This window comes from Egretta garzetta, unplaced genomic scaffold (assembly GCF_000687185.1).
Source record: "Egretta garzetta isolate BGI_Z169 unplaced genomic scaffold, ASM68718v1 scaffold641, whole genome shotgun sequence".
Classification (NCBI taxonomy): Eukaryota; Metazoa; Chordata; class Aves; order Pelecaniformes; family Ardeidae; genus Egretta; species Egretta garzetta.
In genome coordinates this window covers 571,400-593,501 of record NW_009258758.1, presented here as the reverse complement: position 1 = coordinate 593,501, position 22,102 = coordinate 571,400, and the positions used below count along the sequence as shown (strand labels likewise).

The following is a 22,102-nucleotide window of genomic DNA, read 5'->3' as shown; positions in this document are numbered from 1 at the left end:
AGGAATGATTAAATAGCTGCTGTTACCATAATGGATGAAATCAGAATCTGGAGCAGTGGTGGAATGAAACAGTTCAGGTTCTGTAGGAAAGAGGTACAAATTTGAGAGGAAAGGGAGAAAACAGTGAAAATTACTAGCTACGTGAATTATTACTTTTGAGTAACAGATGAATGTAGTGTGGCAGCACAAGCAGCAAGTAAAAAAAATTTCTTATTTAAAAGACAGAAGACATATTTTGATGGGAACTTGGAATTATTTGCGACTACAGTGTAAATAGTGTTATTTGCAACTACAGTGTAAATAGTGTATTCAGGGATTAGGGAGAGGCAGAGGATGAGCTGTGCATATCTATAGGCACACACACTGCACCAGCTGAAATGATGTGAGTACTGGTCACACAGTGATCCTCCCCCCGGCGCTCTCTGGATTCCCTTCCCACAGTGCAGGTGAAATTCTCTCCAAGCACAAGCATGGTGCAGGATCACCACACCACTTCAGTCTCAAAACAGGGGTGAAATTCATTCTAAGCAAAGTTTGTGTCTCTGCTGCTGCTTCTTTCTCATGTAGGATGAAGTGAAAAAAGAAACTGAAGTTTATGATGTACAGGGAAGTAGAAGACAAAGACCTAGAGCTAGTGATGGGCACAGAAAAAAGGACAAAAACTGCCTTTATGTTCAGTCAGTGTCAAGAACGCCCTGGCAATTCTTTTTGCTGGTGATGCCCTGGTGCAGCCTTCTGCACTTGCATGGGACAGACCTGTGAAGCATCTGGCCCAGCTGTGGCTTCTTCCTGTATTTTTATTTGCTGCTCAGCAGTTCCCTATTTCTTTTCCTGTGGACTCTGCAGTGTAGCTGTGCTCCGGATGTGTCTCCCACCCTGAGGATACATGAAGAAAACCAGACCTTTTGCCCTTCTGATTACTGCAGGTCTTGTGATACGAAAACATTGGTAGAGACTGATGAGCAAAATAACCAGTTTAACTGACCTCAGTTAACCCCCCAGTGGAGTATGTGTGAGGATTTTTTAGTTTTCATTTTTTTAGTTTTAGGGGTTAGGTCTGGAGGTGAAGGTGGAAAAGCTTCTTTTAGTGTACTGTCTAGCTAGCTAAGATACCTATGGTGGAGGTCACTAATCGATTTGTCTTTATACCTTGTATTTGCATTTGCAAAATAACCTGATTCAGATACCTATAACTATGCTAGTTGGGTAAAGCACAGATGGCTAAACTTTTCTTTCAATATAGAGGAAAAAGGCATTTTGAAGGCATAGCTCTTCTAACCTCTTCTGGGCATTTGCCTCAAGACGAGGCAGGTGAATCCTGCCTTCAAAGTGCCTACTCACCGTCTTCAGGCAACTGATTTAAGTGTAGGTGTTCTGCAGGGTAGGTGAAGTCAGTCTCTGTGAGTGTCGGTGGGTAGGCTGGTAGGGGAGAGGCTGTAAAGCCAAAAATTTTTTATAATCCTTATCCCAGAGCAGGTTTTGTGTCTGGAATTCCTGAGCAGTTATAATGGAGGACTCGTATGGTCGGACTGTTCAGTAAATGTCTTCCAACAAAGGTGAAAAATAAAACTTACTGCTGTCCATCTGGCAAATATAGCTTTTGTTATGCTGGCAGTCAGTGTTTTCCCAGTACCCTGCTTCATCTACAGATCTTTTCGTCATTGCAATACAGTCAGTCTAGGGAAAAATTAAAAAAGAAAATTATAGCTGATAAAGTGCAAAATGTCTGGCAAAATAATAGAAAGAGGTTTGAGGAGACAAAGTTAATAGCTTTCTTTTCTAATTTTCTGGCTCCTATTTTCATTTATTGTTTCCTGGAAATTAAATGCATTACATTATATATCTTAAGCAAATGTACGTTCCTTGGCAGATTACTGCAAGAACTTTTGTCAGTTTGTTAAAATTTCTTGGAGTGCACCAAAGCTATTTTTACTACGTATTTTATGGTAATCTGCACTGAATCTGTTGAACTTTCATTTGGGTTCATGCTGTACAAGGAGAAACAATAAAACAAAGTAAAAATCCCAGATAGTAATATTGAATATTTTGGTAAAATCTAATAATTCTAATAATTCTAATTAATTCTAGCAGTAACTATAATACAGGGCTCTTTTTCTGCGATTCTAGACTTCTGCAAAGGAATAACAATAAGTATAGACTTTGAACAGGCCTATGAATCTCTGGGTACAGCTTTAAAAACTTGATCTCTGACATATTCAGTTTCCTTCTGTTTTAAGCCATTGAAATATAGGAGCGCAGCTGAGACAGAAGTCAGGCTGGTTACTCCAACCTTGAGTATGTTATCTGAGTTACACATTTTCTGATTTTTTCCTGTTTACCTCTATTGTAATATACTTCCAGTCAACTTTTATGTATTTATCTCTAAATGGGAATTGTCTTGCCCAATTAGAATAGTCAAAAATGCTTCCATCTGTCCAAAGGTATGTACCCTCACTGTTAATGTCATTCAGCCCGATCCATGTTTCCTTGGCAACATCCTTTAGGTGGAAGGTGAAGAAGGCTATTAAAAAAAAAAAAAAAAAAAATGGAGAAAGAGAGTAGATGAGGAGTTGCCTTTCCTCAAATTCAGTGTAAACCAAATTCCAAATATAACAATGAATCAACTTTTAAAAGTATTGTAAATATCAAGTTCATTATAGTTAAACTATGAGTTAATGGTAAAAGAGAAAAATTACAATGGGTAATTGAACTGAAGCAGTTTGATTTCATTAGAAAAAAACAAAAAGGAATTTTTTTTTAGATAAAAATTATATAGACTTCTTGGAAATACAGAAGTTAGGGCTAGAAGGGACTTCAAAAGGATTAGTCTTCCCCAAGGGGGCATGAACAGCATACATGTCATTTCTAATGGATGTTTGTTTATTGTCTAACTCTAATACCTGTGGGCATTTCATTACTATGAACTATTACTATTTACCCCATCTTCCAAGGCCATGGGGAACAGATTATTCTGTTTCCTCCCCATGATGCTTCACATGACACTTTTGCCAAGAGATGGGAAGTGTGATAATATCTCACTCCAGTCTCCTCCATGGGTCAAGCAGCTCCGGGTTTCCTTCATAAGTTATGCTATTTAGATCTGGAGGTTAGTTCTGAAATGTGCTGGCTTCATACTTAGCGCCAAAAGGTTCAGATGTCATACCTTGCACTTGCTCATTGTGTATAGAGGCCAAATTTCCCCCTAGCTCTATACAAGCACTTCTTGCAGAGTGCCAACTCAGTCTCTCTTCTTCCTTGGATCCAAATATTTTATAACACTGTGGGGAAAGTAAAGGATTAGACAAAATTTCAGGTGTCAAAGCGTATTAAAACCATTGGGTTTGATTAATTCAGTTCTAGTCCCTGCAAGAGCAGCAGATGGGGGATCTGCTGAAATGTGAATACTTTCAGCCAGCAAGGAGACCCAGCTAATGACAGCGATGCACGTGCAGCACTTACAAACCACTGGGCTGTCCAAGGTTAGTGTTGGGCAAGAGCAGGCAACCTCCAAAAGCTTTTGAGGAATTAAGTAGATATCCAAGGTGCACGGGTAGAGATTTCACATCACATTACTGAAAAGTAGAATTTCTGAGGGACTGAAACTATTTCATGATTGGGGACATAATTTGGAGCAGGCATATCTTGGGTCAAGTTCTTTTAATTACATACGACAGACTTAGTGCTAAAGCCTGAGTTTGTTTGAGCGCTCAGCATGAGTGGAACAGCATCAGGAAGAAGTGGTCTTATGTACTGTGTATTAGTATGCCGGGGGGATGTTTCCTGAATCCAGTACAAAAAAAATTGGGTTTGTGGTTGTGCATGTTCTAAGGGGTGAAATACATGGTTTTAAACTGGCACATGCTGCTTCTACTTTTTAAGCCCTTTGAATGCATAAGATTTTTTCTTATTTATTGCACTGTGGGATTGATTTGTGGTTTTCATTTGCTGGTTTGGTTTTTTTTTAAGTTCGTATGGCCAGGTGTACCTTTGCTTAACTTAGCAAAAAAAATGCTTGCTTGTATTCTGTGTTTGATTTGACAATTATTGCTGTTTGTGTAACTCAGCTTAAGATCAGTTGTTGTGACAGTTGATTACACATGAAAAGCATGACCTTTCATCTTTTCATCTCAGTGTTACTCAGAAAAAAGGCGCTTACACTTACAGGTAAGGATAATGGAACAGGATTTCCAAGGAGTATGTCTAAAAAACCAGAAAAATAAAAACTGAAGAACTATGTCTAACTACTAAAATTATAACTTAAAACATTCAAATTCACCTTATTTTGAGAATTAGATATGGACTTTCCAACATGAAAATTGACTACACTGCTGATTAGAATACCACTTAATAAACTGGTGTATAAAGTGAGAGAATTTATATAGTGAGATAAAAGCCATAGTTGTTTTCTTTACCTACAGCAAATCTGCTAAATATGGCTGAGATTTGTTACTGCACCTTATTGTTAAACAAAAGCCAAGTTTCAGGACATCCTCCCAGAGGTGGAAGCACAGTAGGAGCAAATCCTGAGTAAGTTGAATTGTGCCTTTCACAGATGAAGGCATTTTTCACAGCACAGCTTATATCTTTCCAAAAGCCTGTAAATAAATGGAATAGAGAGAATTGCTGTCTAAAACGCTTGTACCACCATTACAGCAATCAGCCCCAGCCAGTATTCATAAAGGACAGATGGAACCTTCCAGAGGCAGGTGAAACAGTTGCTGTGTACTCCTTTCTCTGCAGTATGTTTGTCTCCTAATAGTGATGGCATGATTTTAAACCTCATCACACATGTTATGAAAAACTGTCAGTATTGTTTAACTACCTATCTGTGGGGTAGCCTCACATTTAAATATGTGGCAAACATTTTGGGTTTTGATGCCAAATTTTCAACCAAACATTCCTTGTTGCTATTTTACTCACCAAAATCTTTTGACATTATTACACAGTTTTCATCATTATTTGCAAAATTGGGTTCGTTTGGAGCCCAGGCGACATAGTTCACTGGGGTCTTGTCCAGCCAGCTGAAAGAAACAAGGGGACAGTGGCTGCCGGACAGACATCTCCAGCAGTCATTTAGTTACAAGGTCTGTTTAGGTAAAGGGCTAAGAAAGGTATTGGCCGTGACCAGAGGGCAAAGGCTCTACATATAGAATCATAGAATGTTTTGGGTTGGAAGGGACCTTTAGAGGTCATCTAGCCCAACCCCCCTGCAGTGAGCAGGGACACCGCTAACTAGATCAGGTTGCTCAGAGCCCCGTCCAACCTGGCCTTGAATGCTTCCAGGGATGGGGCCTCCACTACCACCCTGGGCAACCCATTCCAGTGTTCCACCACTCTCATTGTGAAGAATTTCTTCCTTATATGTAGTCTAAATCTATCCTGTTTTAGTTTAAAACCACAACCCCTTGTCCTGTCACAGCTGTCCCTACTAAAAAGATTGTCCCCATCTTTCCTATAGGCCCCCTTTAAGTACCAAAAGGCCACAATCAGGTGTCCCTGCAGCCTTCTCTTCTCTAGGCCGAGAGGACATATCCACAGCATTACTGCTGCTTCTCATCTGTTTAGTCCTATCACATTCAAGTCCCATCAGCATCCCATTTTGCCAGAGGTAATGTCATCCTCAAAGTGAAGGCTTCTTATGGTCTGGACAAGACAGAAACCCCAAGATCTCACCAGTGCACAGACTTCCCTCTCATCCCAGAAAGGTGTCCTCCTAGAAGCCTTCTACAATTTAGAAATCTACAGATTTCTAAAACTGGTTCCCTACCAGCAATTTTAGAAAGCTGTTGAGTGAGATGTTGCTTACAATTATTGCTTCCAGCTCACATAACTTGAACCACTGGGATTAGTCTGATTAAACCCTTACATTCACATTTTATCAAAACCTCCAGTAGCCATTGGAGACCTAGTCAGAGTTAATCTCATGCTAAGGTTGATGTCTAAAGTGGATTGGGTGACTAACATCCTAAAATTAGCTGCTTCTCCTCACTGCCTATCAAGGTTGCTTGGGTGTTTAACTCAGTTCTCTCAGTGTAAGACATTAAGTGAAATGAATCTTAGCCATGAACTTCTGTCGGTTTTGCTCTCCCAGATTTGGAAGGAAAACATGTTGCTCTGCCTAAATATAGAAGAACTTAACGCTTCTGGTCTGAGACTTCCCCTGACAACTATCCAGAGATCAGCTGCACAACAGTTATTAATGTGTAAAATGAAAGCACACACAAATGCTCCCATAGAGCATAATGAAATTATCATCATTTGTTGTCCATTACCAGTTTTCCTTTACTCACCTGAATTTCTGATCAAAGCTGACAACTAAGCCAATGAAATATGATTCCACTCTGAGTTTTGTGTAAATCTAAAAGAAGAATCATGAGTGATTAACAGTTAAACATTAAACAGTTCCTCAACATCAAGCAAAAATCTGAAAGCCCATTAACCATGCCGGGGCAGGGTGTGTGTGTTTGGTTGGTTGGTTTTGTCTGGTTTTTCCCCAGGATTTGAGCCTCATGCAAGAACATTGTTGGTTCGGACACAGGTTTCAAGCAGGCAACCAGGATATGAGGAACCTCCTGGAGTGAGGAACCCACTGGACAGGAAAGCAATAATCACTGTGCTGAACACTACATATCTTAGAAGAGATAAGAAACCTGGGCCTGAACTATCCTTTGCTGCACCTTTAACATTTGCATGCCTTTTTCCTCTACCTACTAAAAGCAACACTAATTTCTTTACAGGTCCTGAACCAATATATTGTTATATAAATAAGTAATGTAGGACAGTAGCTGAGGACTCTATCCTAGCTAAATAGACAGGCTGTTCCCTTTATTTTATCAGCTGCTCTGCTTCAGAATTCAGTTATAATAAATAAGCTCAGTGCTTACATATTTCCATAGAAATTGTCTTTTGCTTTCATTCTCAATGACAACAAGATCTGCAAAGTTCTTATGACAAATTCTCCGTGCTTCTTCCATATGGACGTATTCTTTGCTGAAATAGTACTGCTTATCTTCATATATAATCCATCCATCCTTGGTGGCCTGATATTCTGAAAGATAAAGAATCATATATATTACATTCATATCTGGTCTGTACAAAGTCAGAAAAGTGTACAGTAAACTTTTATTTGAAAAAGGAAAAAGTCCTACCAAGCTTGTAGTTCGGTTCAGGTTTTAGCAGTGTACCTGTAAAATAAAAGATCATCATGAGCAATGTTCCAAATACAGAAAAATCCAGAGAGATTTACTTTGTGTAGTTGCAAATGCTTTGTATAATAGAGGAAAAACCTCTGAACTATGAATTATTTAATGCATTTTCAAGATCTAAGAGCACATACCACTGAATTAAATTTAAAAATATGTATAATTCAGAAACATTTATCTAGTGAAAAGTTGTAAAAAAAATTGAAAAGTGTATTTTTAAAGCATATACACATACCTCCAAAAGCACTGTATTAAACAATCCAGGATGTGTAGTAAACACTTTGTTACATGACTTTGAAAATTTATTTAGTATTTTTTCTTGGCAAGTTATTATTTTATATTCATGGGACTGGAGCCAAACAACATAATCCAGCCAATATATTAAGTTCTCAAGCTTACCTACATAGTAGTAAACTATTCACAAGCGTAATGCTGGTATTTTGTTAACCGCATACATAATTTCCAGCGTCTCAATGCATTCCTCTTATCCTGATGACTTGGCTTTTACTAGGAAAGTGTGTTTTTAAGAGTCCTGGAGAGCCAGTAGATACTGAACCCAAGTTTCTGATTGCAGGATGGACCAGGAGGAAGCAATTAACCCACCACTACTCCCAGAGCCAGCTATAGCCCCTCAAAAATAGCTCGCTTTCATTTGGATGCCTGTTATATTGTTCTTCACAAGGACTACTAATTCAGTTCTTATCTTTCTCAATTTCTTCTGTGGTTTGATGGAAAGGAACATGTTGTTAAAGAAATGAAAGGAACAGTTTAGATGAGAAATAAGCAAACAAGTGAAAAAGCAATTTAAATGCTTCTGTTAGGAGTTTTTAAACATTTTCTTATTCACCATTGAGTGAAGAATAGAACTAAAACTATTCAAATACCTTCATGATAAATTTAAATACTTAACCTCATTTTGATTTTATTTTTTTAATCCTAACATAACTATAACATACACTATTTTTCAAAAAAAAATTAGTATCTTAAGTAAATATGTGTCTTAAGTGGATATGAGGAAATTAACAGCTGAGCACCTGTCCTGGTTTCAGCTAGGATAGAGTTAGTTTTCTTCCTAGTAGCTAGAATAGTGCTGTGTTTTGGATTTAGTACTAGAAGAATGCTGATAACACACTGATGTTTTGGTTGTTGCTGGGTAGTGCTTAGACTGGCCAAGGACTTCTCAGCTCTCAGCTCTGCCAGGGGCACAAGAAGCTGGGAGGGGGCACAGCCAGGACAGCTGACCCCAACTGGCCACAGGGCTATTCCAGACCATAGGATGTCATGCTCAGTGTATAAGATGGGGGAAGAAGAAGGAAGGGGGGGACATTCAGAGTGATTGCATCTGTCTTCCCAAGTAACCATTATGTGTGATGGAGCCCTGCTTTCCTGGAGATGGCTGAGCACCTGCCTGCCCATGGGAAGCGGTGACTGAATTCTTTGCTTTGCTTTGCTTGCATGCGCGGCTCTTGCTTTACCTATTAAACTGCCTTTATCTCAACCTATGAGTTCTCTCCCCCATCCCATTGTGGGGGGGAGTAAGCAAGCGGCTGTGTGGTGCTGAGTTGCCAGCCGGGATTAAACCATGACAGCATCTCTCCTCTTGTGTTGATCATTTTATAATCTAGATTCATAATAACAAGATCTAATTCCTTTATTTTTTTTTCTTTTGAAAGTTCATCTATGGTCAAGATAAACTGATCAGAGTCTTTATGTAATGGTTTTTGAACTCCTGTGAGTAACCTCACCAAGAGCAGAGACCCACATCTGTACAAAGCAGCATGCTCAGCACACCAGAAAGGGCTGCACAGGATGTACTGCTTTGAGCCGCTATACGGAAGTCAGTGTTTTGGTGGTGTGTTTGTATGACTAATCTACCCACAAAAGAACAGTGATTCTTCCTTTTCGGTTAAGCACAGTGCCTTATTTGCTGTCCAAGGGTAACAGTTTGTTGACAGAGTCATCAAATATTAGATACACTCAGTGCTTTTTATATAACTGCTTCTCCATTCCCTTCTCTAGTGTGCCTCCTACTAGATCCTTGTGTGTATCCAACTTTCTTTTCATTTCAAGAAGCTATCAAGAATCTCCTGCTCCATGAAGATGCATACAAGTACTGAGTTTACAACCAGGAAGCAGGGATGTAAAAGTAGGACTGAGTAAGCAAAACAAGTTCTTTCATTATCCGTTGTCACTTGAGGTCCTCAACCCATGAAGACCCCATTTCCCACTGGAAGGCACCCCAATGCCCATCCATCAGGTCCATTTTCATGCCCTGGTACCAGAAGGAGGAGGCCTGGCTTTAGGGGCCTGCTTCCCAGGCAAAGCTGGCAGATGCAGGAGTCCTTCAAAGGTATACCAGCCTCTACTTTTGATCTATTTTTCAGAGTTTCTGGTTTCTATAGCAACTGATCCCTCTCTTTGGTTCCCATTATTCATTTCACAGTGGAAGTAAAGCTTTTTTCTCTTTTGTACAGAGAACTTTAGTGTCCTGCATCTTTGGCTGTCCTGGGTAAGCCTGAAGCAGATAGGAATACAGGGAGGAGATAAAAGGAGAGAGGATAAGTACCTTTGCCTTGCAAATTTATTCAACCCATAGCAAAAAGAGACAAAGCCAGAGATAAAGTAGTAGAGACATCTTTAACTTTCTGCATTTGAGTACAATTGAAATATCTCAATTCATTCCTCTTGCTTTATGTGTTGCCTTCACTGCAACTGGTTTTAAAATGAACAATTCCCAGTATCTTTCTTCTTTTCAATTTGTTTAAATCCATACAATTTGGTTTTGAACTTGGATTTATCATTCCAGTTAAATGGGGAAGTAATCATACCTTTTTTTGTTTCACAAATCCAATTAAGTAAATGTTCACAACGCAAGTCGTTCCAGCGCATTTGAGGTGATCTATTAAACATAACACAGTGTTCAAGTTCTTCATGGTTGTTGGGTTCATTTTCATCCCAGTTCTCATAAACTACCTGCATTGGAAATACATCTCAATTACTATGTGATTCGAGCTGAGTGGAAGTAATTGAGATTGCCATTGTAACACAATTTCAGCATCTCATCATCTTAAGTACCTTGTTTATGGGATCAATAGGAGTTCAGATAGATCTGAAGGGGCTGTGAAAGTCATGCTGATCAGCTCACTTTCCCCATCGCTTCCTGGAGAAGGTGTAAAGATTACACAGTATAGAAGACCTTGTGTCTGATGGAGGAAAAACTGATGGGTGGACAGAGTTGTGTTTATCTCACTTGGTGAAAGATGGCAGCCAGACTTTTCTGTACTGACATACAGCAGTGCCCAGACTGGGATGCTGTGAAGATCTAAGAGCACAGACTGTGGAAAATGGGATATAGCATGGTACCAGGGATGAAACAAAGGCAATTTTGTACTTCCATTAATGTGTTAAGACAGTGCCATCACTGAGCACGGCAGCTGTTCAGCTGATGGGTAAAGGGCTGCCATGCACCTGCTGAAGGTTTAAAGAGATTGGAAAAAAGGCAAAAAAAGATGAAAATCTATACATTCTAAAGGACAGAAAGTCAATTAATATCCTGCAAATAAGTACTCACAGGGGAACCATCAATCCAGGCAAATCCTTCATCAGGATTTAAGAGAAACAAACCAATCCAGAAAGCCTGAGTGTACAGTCCTTTATCCCTAAAATAAATCATACAATATAGATATATGAGTGTAGAAAGAGAGGCCATGATATAAATGCTGGAAAGCATAGAAACATGCTGAACATTTTATTGCCTCCCTTTTGAAAGAGGACCTAAGATGTATAAGGTTGATCAGATCTGGAGAACAGCCTTGATAAAAACCTTTGATGAAAATTTCAAGACTACCAAAGCCTCTTTGAAATATTCAAGATTTTTTTTCTTTTTTTGAAAACGCAATGTTTCAGGATGATATTTCCAAATGAAAATTTTCAATTTTAATTTAAAATTTCATTGTGTTTATTCACTCACTTGCCTGGCTCCAGATATATTTTGAATGAACTCTTGTGTAACATAGCATGAACATGAAAAAGAATTGTTGTTCAAGTACTCACGATGCTAATTGCCATAATAAAATTTGATCTTCTCTTGTATTGATTGTGACCAGATTTCCTCCTATTTCTCTACAGAATTCTTCAGCCTCAAACCAAGACTTCTTTTGGTTTCCCTCTCTCACAAAAAACTATTGAGAAAAAAAAAAGTAAAAATAAATTACTGAATATGCAAAGTTTGGCATATAAAAAAATATAAGCACCTATGTAATTAAAATCAGTATCACTTTAGCACCCCTTTATTCTTGAGAGAACATCAAGTCTGTCAAGACCTATAATACTAAACATTAGTAGTGTAGAAATGTAAGGGTTTTTTTCTTAGCATCCTCTATTTTAAAAGAAGACAAAAGTAACATAGACATCTGAGAACAAAAGTTATCAATGTACAAAGAAGAAAAAAATTTTATCACTTAAATGGAACTTTGACTGCTGAAAGGCTCGAAGAAAGACGGAATATCTCAGTTGTGGTATTTCACAGTAGAAAGCAGGAGATTTTTGAGAAATGGAAGGTGGAGGGAAAATCTGTGGGTTGGAATAGAAACGATAGTATGGACAGAAAAAGTCATTTGGCAAGGTGCTGACCCTGGCTGAAGAAGAGATTCTTATATGGTGGTGCAAGCATAAAATAGCTCCACTTTCTACTATGAAGTATGTACATTCTTGAAGTAAGGAACTGGATACTTGATATTTTGGGGAAAGGATAATCAACAATTTGGTAGTTGGCAGAACCAATAATGTTAGTAACAATGATTAAGTGTGACATGGAAGTTGACACCCTTATAAATACAGGGCTAAAATATCTCTGGCCTCTCAACAGGCAGAGAGTCTTGAGAAAGAAAGTGAAAGGATATTTATGTAAAGACCTGGAAAAACAATGTTGCATGTTTACTTATACTTGATCTATTTTGCCTTTTCTTTACTTTTTTTTTTCTTTCAAAAAGGAGGCTTTTTAACTAAATCAAGGGAATGCCCAGAACCTTTACTTGCCCAAGAGTCATCAGTGTCAAACTAAACCTGGATGTAAAAGTATAACTAAATGCATTACATGCTGTATGAGAAAAGGTTGGCAAAGGGCCAGGTTTCCATATGTTTTCTCTAAGAAACATTTTCTTCTGCCAGTGACACTGCCAGGTCTTGAGATGCAATACTATGTTTTTTCTGAACTCCCAAATTCGTGGAAGCAAATAATCTGAGGTTCTCACCTGGCATTTAAATAAAAGAAAGCATATTTCTGCCACTATGTTTTAATTGTTTCAGGTTTTCCATTGTTGACTTTCATTGTATTTGATGGGGTTTCTCATGGTTTTTTGCTTTTGAATACCATGGAGAAGATCATTCCCTAAAAATGACCCAGCACCTGGGTCCCTGAGTACCACGGTGACTAGGGCACCAACTCCTGGGCTGCCCCATGCTCAGGCTTGCAGTGAAGGTAGACATACACTTACTTTGAAGCATGAGTCTGCCCAGGAGGCTCCATTCCAGCCTTCGGCACAGGCAGCCACAGGGATCCGTACCGGAGGAGCAGGAGGCGGCACTCCTGCTGCCCGCTGTTTGCAAAGATAATTTGCTGTCTTCTCACAGCTAACAACATCCCATAATCCAGCTGCAGTTCCAGTTCCCATGGCAACACAGCCTTGCTCTTTTCCTTTGTGATTTGGAAAAGAAATGAGTAAAACCAAAGTCTTAATTGCTCTCTAAGAAATGAGACCTTTGCTTTTATTCATAGAAAATTATGAAAAGGAAGATGCAGATTATGCAGATTAAAAACCATCCTGGATATAAAATTATTTTTAATACCTTCTGCCAGAGCCCAGATATGGGCCAATGAGTCTCAGAGACACACCTTTGCCAAAAACAGAGAATTGAAGCTTTAGAATACAAATCTTTCTTATCTTGCCACCCCAGGGAAATCACAGGGCAAATGGCACTTGATTTTATTTACACATGTAGCAGATGTCTTGACAGCCACTTTGGGGTTCTCAATATCCAGGTAATTAAATTTCAAGAAGGCTGATATCAAGTACAAGAAGTTTGTTTTAAGGCATAACTAGCTAGTGTGAAGGCAAGAGATCCCACATAGATGCTAATCTGTTTTGTGGAAATGCAGAACAGCTGGACCGTTTGCTGCTCATTTCTCACATTATGAGCCTTGTGGGTCAAAAACCTGCCAATAATAATTTTTCTCAATCTGATGAGTTGTTGTGAACTGGTGTTATAAAGTTGGAAAAAATGAGACCATGGAGCTTGTTAACTCCTGCACAGCAATGCCTTCAGTCTAACCCATTAAAAATCCGTTTCTGTACAACTTCGCAGGAGACTGACTTACACAACACCTGACACACAGCTTGACGGTGCTTGTTGCACCAGCATCAAACACCAGGTCTGATGGTGTTGTCCACCTACAGCTACAAGCGCAAAAGAAAGTGCCTACTTTAATTTCTAATGCCAGGGGCTGGAAGGCAGAAACACGCATGAGTTGCAGCTGCACTCCTACCACAAAGGTTGGGCAGAGCTTACCTGGCATTGCGGTGTTCCAGTGTGTGAAGAGAGGAGTTTCACCACTGGTCCACCTGAAACTCCCTTGCTCTTCTGTGTCGGAGAGACCGATCCAGAAATACTTTTCAGACCTCAGCCCCATCAGACTAATCAGAAAGGCTTGCTCATTTCTGAAGTGGAAAACAGTGTTCATTCACAACATATTACCTTACTATATTAATCTAAATGGTACAAATAGAGGTATCGCTATCATGCTAGCATGACCCCAAGGCAACAGCTCCTCAGTGAAGGTCAGACAAAACCTTGATAGACTTTTAAGAGTTGTCAAAAGAATTTGGAGAGAGACAACTTTCTCCTTTCAGCTGAAGGCATCTCCTCTCCTTTCCACCCAGTTCTGTGAAATGTCACAAACCACTGCTCACATGGGCTTCTAGTTGTATTCTACTATTTTCCTTCTCCTTCCAAATCTTTGGGGTGCCTCAAACAAACCACCAAGTCAGGACCAAACTGTCAGCTTTTGCTAGCCATCATCTCTGAAGGCAGAAGCCATGTTCCTCAGAGGCCATGAGGCCTGCAAAGCCTGACAGACATATGGGTAGGTTGGAGATGATAGATTCTGGCTGTGGTGGGCCAGGTTGTGGGGAAGATTGCCTACATTTGTTCAGAATTTGGCTTAGAAGGTAGTTTAGGAAAATACTTTCGTTAAAGCTTTCCTATCATAATGAGATAACACCCATCAGTAAATAGATGAAAATTGTAGTAACTACTTTCCAACCAAAAAGAACCCCAAAAAACAAACATAGAAGTTGCTTTAATTAGGAATTGAAAGATAAGAGGAAACTGTGTAACTCATGAGCCACCACAATTTGAAAACTTTTATAATAGATTAAGTAGAAAGTCCTAAAACATTGAGCCTTTTTTTTCCTGCATGGATAATTTTATTTGGTGTACTACTACAAAATTTTTGAAAAGTGCTGATAAAACACTTTGAAGAGTTCAAAAATGGACATTTTGCAAGTTTCTCTACCGGAAGCACTGATTTTGAACTATTAGAAAATATATTTTCCTACCTGCTTTCCACTGTAGCTAGATAAGCCTTGCTCTGTTCACATGTCTTATTTGCTTCTGAGAATGTCAAAAGTGCAGAGCCCACCAAGTAACAGTGCAAACCATATCTTTTCCAATCCTGTGGCAAACATAAGGTTTTTAATGCGAAATTGAAAGACTTCACTATAGAAATTAGCTCTGCTCTTTTGTGTATAAATATTCAATGATAATGTCTTGCAGCTAAGCTTAAGAAGCAAGATGAAACTGGGCCAATCTGTTAATAAACAAAAGCTGTTTTTTTGTTGCTGTTTGCTACTACAGAAGGCCTTTTTTCATTAAAATATGACATTAAGATCTTAGTTTTCATCTCTTTTACATGTATGTGACTTTTTAAAGGAAATTGTGACAGTGCTATTTGCTATCGCTTTCCAGTGCTCTGTAAAGCTGGGATTATGCAAACAGTACCATAAGGACCCTGTGATTCATTCAGGGGGGAGCTGCAGCTCCAGCCTTCCAGAGCTGCAGGATCTGACATAATGAAATAAAAAATATATTGCAATATGGAAATGAACTCACATAAAAGCACAGTACCCCAAAGCTGCCCCTGCCATCCCTAAGTGCCATGGGTGAGGAGACTTTCCGAGCCAAAAGGAATCCCCCCAGTGCTTGTTTGTGGGGAGTGTAGAAAGGACGAATATCAGTAAAACACCCCTGCTTCTTCCTGCGTTTCGAGAGATCTATGCTGACCAACACAGATATAACGATTTTCTGAAAAGGTCAATTCAGGAAAAAATGACTTGTTTGGAAAAAAATAAGCTGCTGATATCGCTCAAAGGCCATAGGTAGGAGCATGGTACAGAAAAGCTGGTCCTTTTCTGGTTTGAAATTATTTTCTTTCTTTTGTCATTCTTATATAGTAAGGACTTTATAAAGACTTTAAGTAGATTTTACATGTATTATTAGGCTAAGAGCATAAACAGAGAGAATAGTGGTGAAATTATGATTTAAAAGATATGTATAATTTCATCACAGCATTGCTCATCTGGGAATGGAGAGAAAGGCAGTATTCATGTACATGTAAATGGTTTCTTGAGTATTTTCAGAGCAAAAATGAAAAATGCACACATATTAGTAAATTGCTAGTAGGAAAAGACTAGGAAAAGAGCAGATTTGCTAGAAGAAAAACACAAATACTCTAGAAGAAGCAAGAAGCAGCAAATTAATTCCTGTTCATTTTTCCCAACATAATTAATTTATGAGAGAGCATTTACCTTCTGGCAGCCTGGGTCCTGGATTGTCTCTTTTTCAGAGGATTGTGATGAAGGCTTCTTTTTACAGATGTAACCAAATTGCTTACCACAAACATCAGTTGCCCAGTATCCATCCTAGAATAGCAAGGAGAGGAACTGAATGTAAAAAAATGGTCATTCATAAACGTAAGAAAACTAGTGTTTTCCTCTTTCTTCAGTACAAGGCCCACTGAAATATGTTTCCTAGGAAGGCTATAGGATCATTGCTGGAGATTTATTTTAAAAAAAAATAAAATAGACACATATCTTAGGATTGGCTTAAGATCCTTTTACTGTTGTTTTGAGATGAAAGAGGGAAATAAATAACACCCTGAAGTCTCAGCACTACTTGCTACCATAACTACCTATTTAATAGAGGGTTTGTAAAGATACATCTCATTTGGGGCTAATGGATCTGCATTTAGAGCACAATTATTTCAATACACTTCTGGAAAAAAAGATCAACGAAACTGAAATAATGTACACATAAGTGTGTTGCAGTAAATCTGACTACTTTATCCATCAAGGAGAAGACTCTGAAAATGATTGATTTCTTTTAAAAAAGGAATTATGTAAAAAAAAAATAAATTAAATAGGACCTCTTTTTCCTCGTAAAATCTGGTTTATGATCAATTCTATTGATGTCTAATATTGGCAAATATCAATATTATTCTATAACAGTTCTTTCAACAACAGTGTTTCTTTCATAACAGCATCTTCAATTTGTTTCCTTTAAAATTCATGACACTTTTTGTGTGTGTATGTGTGCACACACACACACATGTAAATGTGTCAACCATGTCTTGCAAGAAAATAGTTTGTGAGTCAAGCAGTCAGAAGTGCTATAGGATTTTAGGTTATGTATTTGGCAGGTAGATGTTAGGGCGCTCTTTATGTCACAGCTGAAGGAACACACCCTAGTGCCAGGTCTCCGTGCCTCAATGCCATGTCTCAGTGAAGTGATGTTGAGGGACCTAATGGTCTACCAGGTTGGAAAATGAGGTTTGCAAATAGCGTCTATGATAACCACAGAACGTATTACTAGTTCATCCCCATTCCTCTCCCAGAGCTATAACTTTTTTCATTGCTGCAGCCAAGAGAATGAACCTAATGTAAAATTTCTGGATCAGAATTTTCACCACATAAGAAATCTCAAAAAGTATCACTAGAAAAATGCTACCTCTCCATTTCTGATCTCTCCTATCCTCTGAACTTCTCTTCTGGTTGATGCCAAATTTATGGGGAAAACTACTTTAAGCTAAAATATGGTATGACTCCTGAATAAGCATATAAAGGTTTCAGACTGATGTAGTTGGTAGTTATTAGTTTGCATTACTATAAAATGACTGCGTGGTTATACCTGCCCCTTCATAACAACGCAGTCCTCCAGACTGTTTGTGTAGGTGGGATGCCTGCGCTGCCATTTGGTGAACGTCACAGGAGTCCCATCACTCCACTCGAAATAGAAGTGAGCCTTCAGGTCGTTCAGACCCAGCCACAGCTCTTCTGTTGGCTCTGAAGCATGAAAAGAAATAGGTTTGCTTATGGTCTTCTATGCAATCCAGTGAACAAACAGGGAATGATACATTTAGGATGCAGTACATGAGAGGTGGTCTTCGTGCTTTAAAAAAAATGCTGGTTTCCTCTCAGATCTGTGTTAAGAGATGTCTTGGTCTGTACTGAAAAGGCCTCAGATGCTATCCAGAAATCCCAAGTTTAATAAACACAGGGGCATCTATGGCTGGTGTGATTTTTGCACATTTGTTGAGTATCTCTGACTTAGAATGACAAAATGACCCCTAGCATCAAGGGTAGGACAGTGAGTGGCTGCGCGTCCCGCCTGTCAGGAGATCATGAAGCCATGAAGACACCTGCCAATGCATCTCCTTAATGGGGACACATTAGAGGGCTTGTAATGGCCCATCAGGGGTGCTCTCCATGTCCAGCAAATGTCAGGAATGGTTGCTACAGATCCAAGGAAAACCAGAAGTTAAAAGATATTATCTTAGAAGCAGATATAGCAAGACATTAACCTCAGCAATAGGTTTTAATCTCAGCAAGAAGTTAAACACCTTCTAGGTTTGGAGCTCAGTTCTGAAGATATTGAACACAGAATAAAGATTCCAAAAGTGCAATTTTTAGAGATCTTTATGTGGCTCTTTTAGGAATACCATTTTTTTTTTCTTTTCCCACTTTATAATGTTTTACAATGCAGATTATTGCTTGATAGATATATAAATATACTTCTATGTTTATGCAACAGCAATAACAAAAGAGCACCATAAGTTAGATTCATCCTTCCACTTGTGACATTTCAGAGAAAGCATTAATATTTAATATGAAGCCCAGATTTTACATTGCAGATGGGGCAAACACAATACAGGTTTACATATATACTCACTGTAACCAAGCTGTGACACTAGAAAGCTGTATTCAGCAATGTTGTGGACACTTGCCAAATCTCCACCTTGCCCCTTGCATGAAGTCAGAGCATCTCTCCATATTTTGGCTTCCCGTTGAATGCTGTAGCAGTGGCCTGCATATGGCCGCCAGCCATCTGGGCACTTAATAGGTCTCAATTCCTCTAAAATCAAAGCACAATTTCTCAGAGCAATTTTGTGAGAGGAAAATATAGGACACTAGAATGAGGTCTCAAGCACTCTTTACAAAAGCGGGTTTCAATGAATAAACATAAAGCTGTAGTTAGAAATGCAAATAAATTAAAATGAAAAATATTAAGGCACAGTATGCTAAATATGCAAATCGAATGATGTCTCCTTAGTGTAGAATCATTGAAAAATCCCCATATTGTGTCAGAAATGCAATTTGAAATAATGCTTTAGGAGGAAAGAGAGAGCAAAGCAGGTGCCAGACGCTCCCCTCTTTGCCCCCCCAGAGCAGTTCGGTCATTGTGCCACGGGCTCCTGTGCTGCGTGCAGTGGCTGACATTAGGCTCTGCCTCCTGTTCAGCATCTTCTTGCAAACACACATGATTTTCAGATATGGAAAAGCACGAAGTAATTCTTTGGTAACTGCAGGTCAGTGAGCAGCGCGAATTAGTGCAGAGTTGGTAGTTTTCTCTTTCTATTAACTCAGTGGCTTTTTTATTACTTAGATTCCTAAATATCTTTAAAAGCTTACCTTAAATTTGTTTTAAAAAGAGAGTCCTGAATTTCTTTTTAAGGTCAATAGGGGAATAAAGATTCTCTGAAATTATTTCTCTACTTTCTCTAATATAACTTCTTCCTCAAAAGTAGTTTTTATAACATTCCCAGATGAAAGCCCCCAGCAGCCCCCTCCGGCATCTGGCACGTCCATAGCCACATTGTGTCATTGAAGCCTTGGGTCGGGGTAGCCCACTGATGAAACACAGCCTGTGTGAATACTGCTGCTCCTCCTGCTCTGCTTGTATGAACCCAACATACTGCATACTGTTGTCATCAGAGAAGGATTTTTTGCATTAATATTAGAGAAACTGCAATTGCTCATTTGGAGCAAATGAGAAGAAAATGAGAAGCATAAAATTTCTACTGTATTTATGCAAATTTGATTGCTGGCACTGGTTACCATGAGAGAGCAGCTTTTATCTGTCTTGCAAGAATGAAAAGAGAGTGATGGAACAAAATAATAATATTCTGCCACGAATGGTTAATATACAATGGGAGGACAAAAGCAATATCTAAAAGTCTGTGCATGCATGTATAGCTGTGTTTTTCAAAGGTTTCTGACATCCTGGTTGAAAAATAGTGTTGCATTCCTTTTATCATTTGCAGATTTTTACTGATTGCTCTTTCTAGAAGTCAAAGAAAAACCTTTCTTTCTGTTTGACCAACCTACCTTTGGGTATAAAGCCAGACTTTGAACTGAAGTTTCTCTTTTTACAAATGTAGCCGAGTCTCTGGTTACATGCTTGGTTTTCCCATTTAGCATTCTTTCTGGGATTCATCACTCCACAGATTTTCCCAGGGAGCAGGAAAGGACTTCCTTTGAGTAAGAAAGAAAATAGAATTTCAAAGCAAAAATAAGTAAAAAAGATTAACAAAACCATCTTATTGTCAGTAGAAGCATCAACTTATTCTGATTTCTTCAGTGCTTAATATGAAGCCCTCTCCCATAGGACAACTGGTGTTATAGTATATAGGGTAATGATTTTAGTCTATGTTCTGAGAGTGAAGTAATGACCCTCCATTGACTTTGTATCAGGACACTACTGAGAAATTGAAGGTTCTTTTCCTGATATCCTGGTGTTCACAGACAGAACAGCTGAAGCTAGACCGTTACGCTGTGTCAAAAACTTCCAAACTTTAAAAATATTCAGTTTTAAATTATACCATCCCTCCAGTATATCTCAAGAATTTCACAATTCTACTTTCCTGTAAAATAGCTTTTCTCTTTTCTGTCACAGCATGTAAAAACCTCTGTAAGCAGCAAAAGAAATTGCCTGATACAGAATTTTTTAAAACTCAATTATTCCTTTACCACCTTGTAACTTTTTCAAAACAGGAGGTGGCTTGAAATACTCATGGCACAAAGAAAACACAGGACCAGAAAAAAACCAAGCAAACAGAAGAACTCCCCATGTGTGAGGAGCACCACAAACCCACCCCTGTCTCCCTTCCTTGAGGTGGCCCGGTGCAATTTTGCATAAACCACTGAGGAATTATGAGCTGGCTCCGTAAGCCTCTCAATAATATTTAGAATTTCTCCAGAAAACATAGTGCCATGATTTTCTAAATATTTTGCTACTTGTGGAAGACTTGAGTTACATTTATACTCTTGGGCAACATGTTATGGAAAAAATTCTGATCTCTGGTCTATAGGATTATATATCACTCCAAATGATACTCTGCTTTCATAAAAAAGCTCTTTGCTTATATGAGAAAGTAAAAGAACTTGCTATGGCTGATATCCGCAGTGAACTTTGTCATTTGGAAGTGTACTTCTTAAAATAAAGATCTAGATCTTCAGCTATTGTAAATCAGAATGGGTATTCTGAAATAAAAGTAGCTAGGGCAGTTTTTATTAGTTGGTGTCTTATCAGAATCCATTCAAAGATTACAAAATAGATGCGGTTCTTACCTGGAGCCCAGTTTAAGTATCTGAAAGGGCTGCCCCCAGCCCATTGCCACCCACTGTTGAAATTCAAAGTGTTCAATCCAATCCAGAATGCAAAACTGAATTTTTTAATTAACTCTAAATTAGAAAAAAAAAAAATTAGTTGTATCTCCCTATTCTCATTCTTAGCAAGTTCATCTGCAAGAAATAAAGCCAAAAGAAAGAAATGTATATTTCGTAGTTTAAACCAGCCCACACCCAGTACTTTCCATGTTACTGAGGTACACAGATTAAAAAAGTAAAAATATATAAAAGAATAACTATTAATCTAATGAAGATCTCAGTAGCTAAAAGGGCAAATGAACATCTTGTTTCACTATTTCAATAAAGATTACTTGTTTCACTTTGTTTCATTACAATGTAGGAGATGTAAAAAATACCTTATTTTCATTAGACAATTGTGCTAAAATACTTCTGTAACAGATTTCATGGAGTAAACACAACAAAAAACCAAAAACAATGTGCCAATCTGTTACTTCCAGATTTTTTTCTATGTGAGTGGTTTCAAAGCCTCCTTCACACCATTTATAGCCAAAATGATACCATGACACTTGTATCTGAAATTCACTGGAGTTATCTGGAGATTATGTATGCAGATATACCCATATTAGGACCAATCTAGCCATCATCATGTGTTTTCCTAGAAAGATTAATAATCCTTGAAACACAGAGGAAAACGTTTGAGGACCAGCCCTGCTCAGGAATGAGTGCATCAGCATGAAGGCAAATGGAGGAAATGCTCCCCTGGGGCAGGCCACAGAAGATGCAGTAGCTCCCATCTGGAGCACAAAGGTGGGATGGGGCCATTAAACCCCCCTTGTAGAGGTTTGGGACCAACTCTTCGTAAAAAAACACCAGCTAGTGGAAGGGCAGTTCAGACCGTCTTCCTTTTGGCAGCTGCTG

At 38.7% G+C, this 22,102-nt stretch overlaps 1 protein-coding gene across 1 annotated transcript in view; it reads right to left on the bottom strand.

Annotated features, from left to right (window-relative positions):
* Window positions 1–22,102, bottom strand: part of LOC104135619 (macrophage mannose receptor 1) — a 33,343-nt gene that overhangs the window by 8,298 nt on the left and 2,943 nt on the right. The window contains 20 exon segments of the mRNA XM_035888993.1: window positions 2–80; window positions 1,575–1,677; window positions 2,340–2,521; window positions 3,164–3,278; window positions 4,456–4,595; window positions 4,921–5,021; window positions 6,291–6,358; window positions 6,885–7,048; window positions 7,149–7,184; window positions 10,031–10,175; window positions 10,774–10,861; window positions 11,256–11,383; window positions 12,698–12,897; window positions 13,770–13,918; window positions 14,819–14,934; window positions 16,067–16,180; window positions 17,445–17,599; window positions 18,486–18,668; window positions 19,922–20,068; window positions 21,164–21,277. Of these exon segments, the coding sequence (XP_035744886.1) occupies window positions 2–80; window positions 1,575–1,677; window positions 2,340–2,521; window positions 3,164–3,278; window positions 4,456–4,595; window positions 4,921–5,021; window positions 6,291–6,358; window positions 6,885–7,048; window positions 7,149–7,184; window positions 10,031–10,175; window positions 10,774–10,861; window positions 11,256–11,383; window positions 12,698–12,897; window positions 13,770–13,918; window positions 14,819–14,934; window positions 16,067–16,180; window positions 17,445–17,599; window positions 18,486–18,668; window positions 19,922–20,068; window positions 21,164–21,277 (2,527 nt within the window).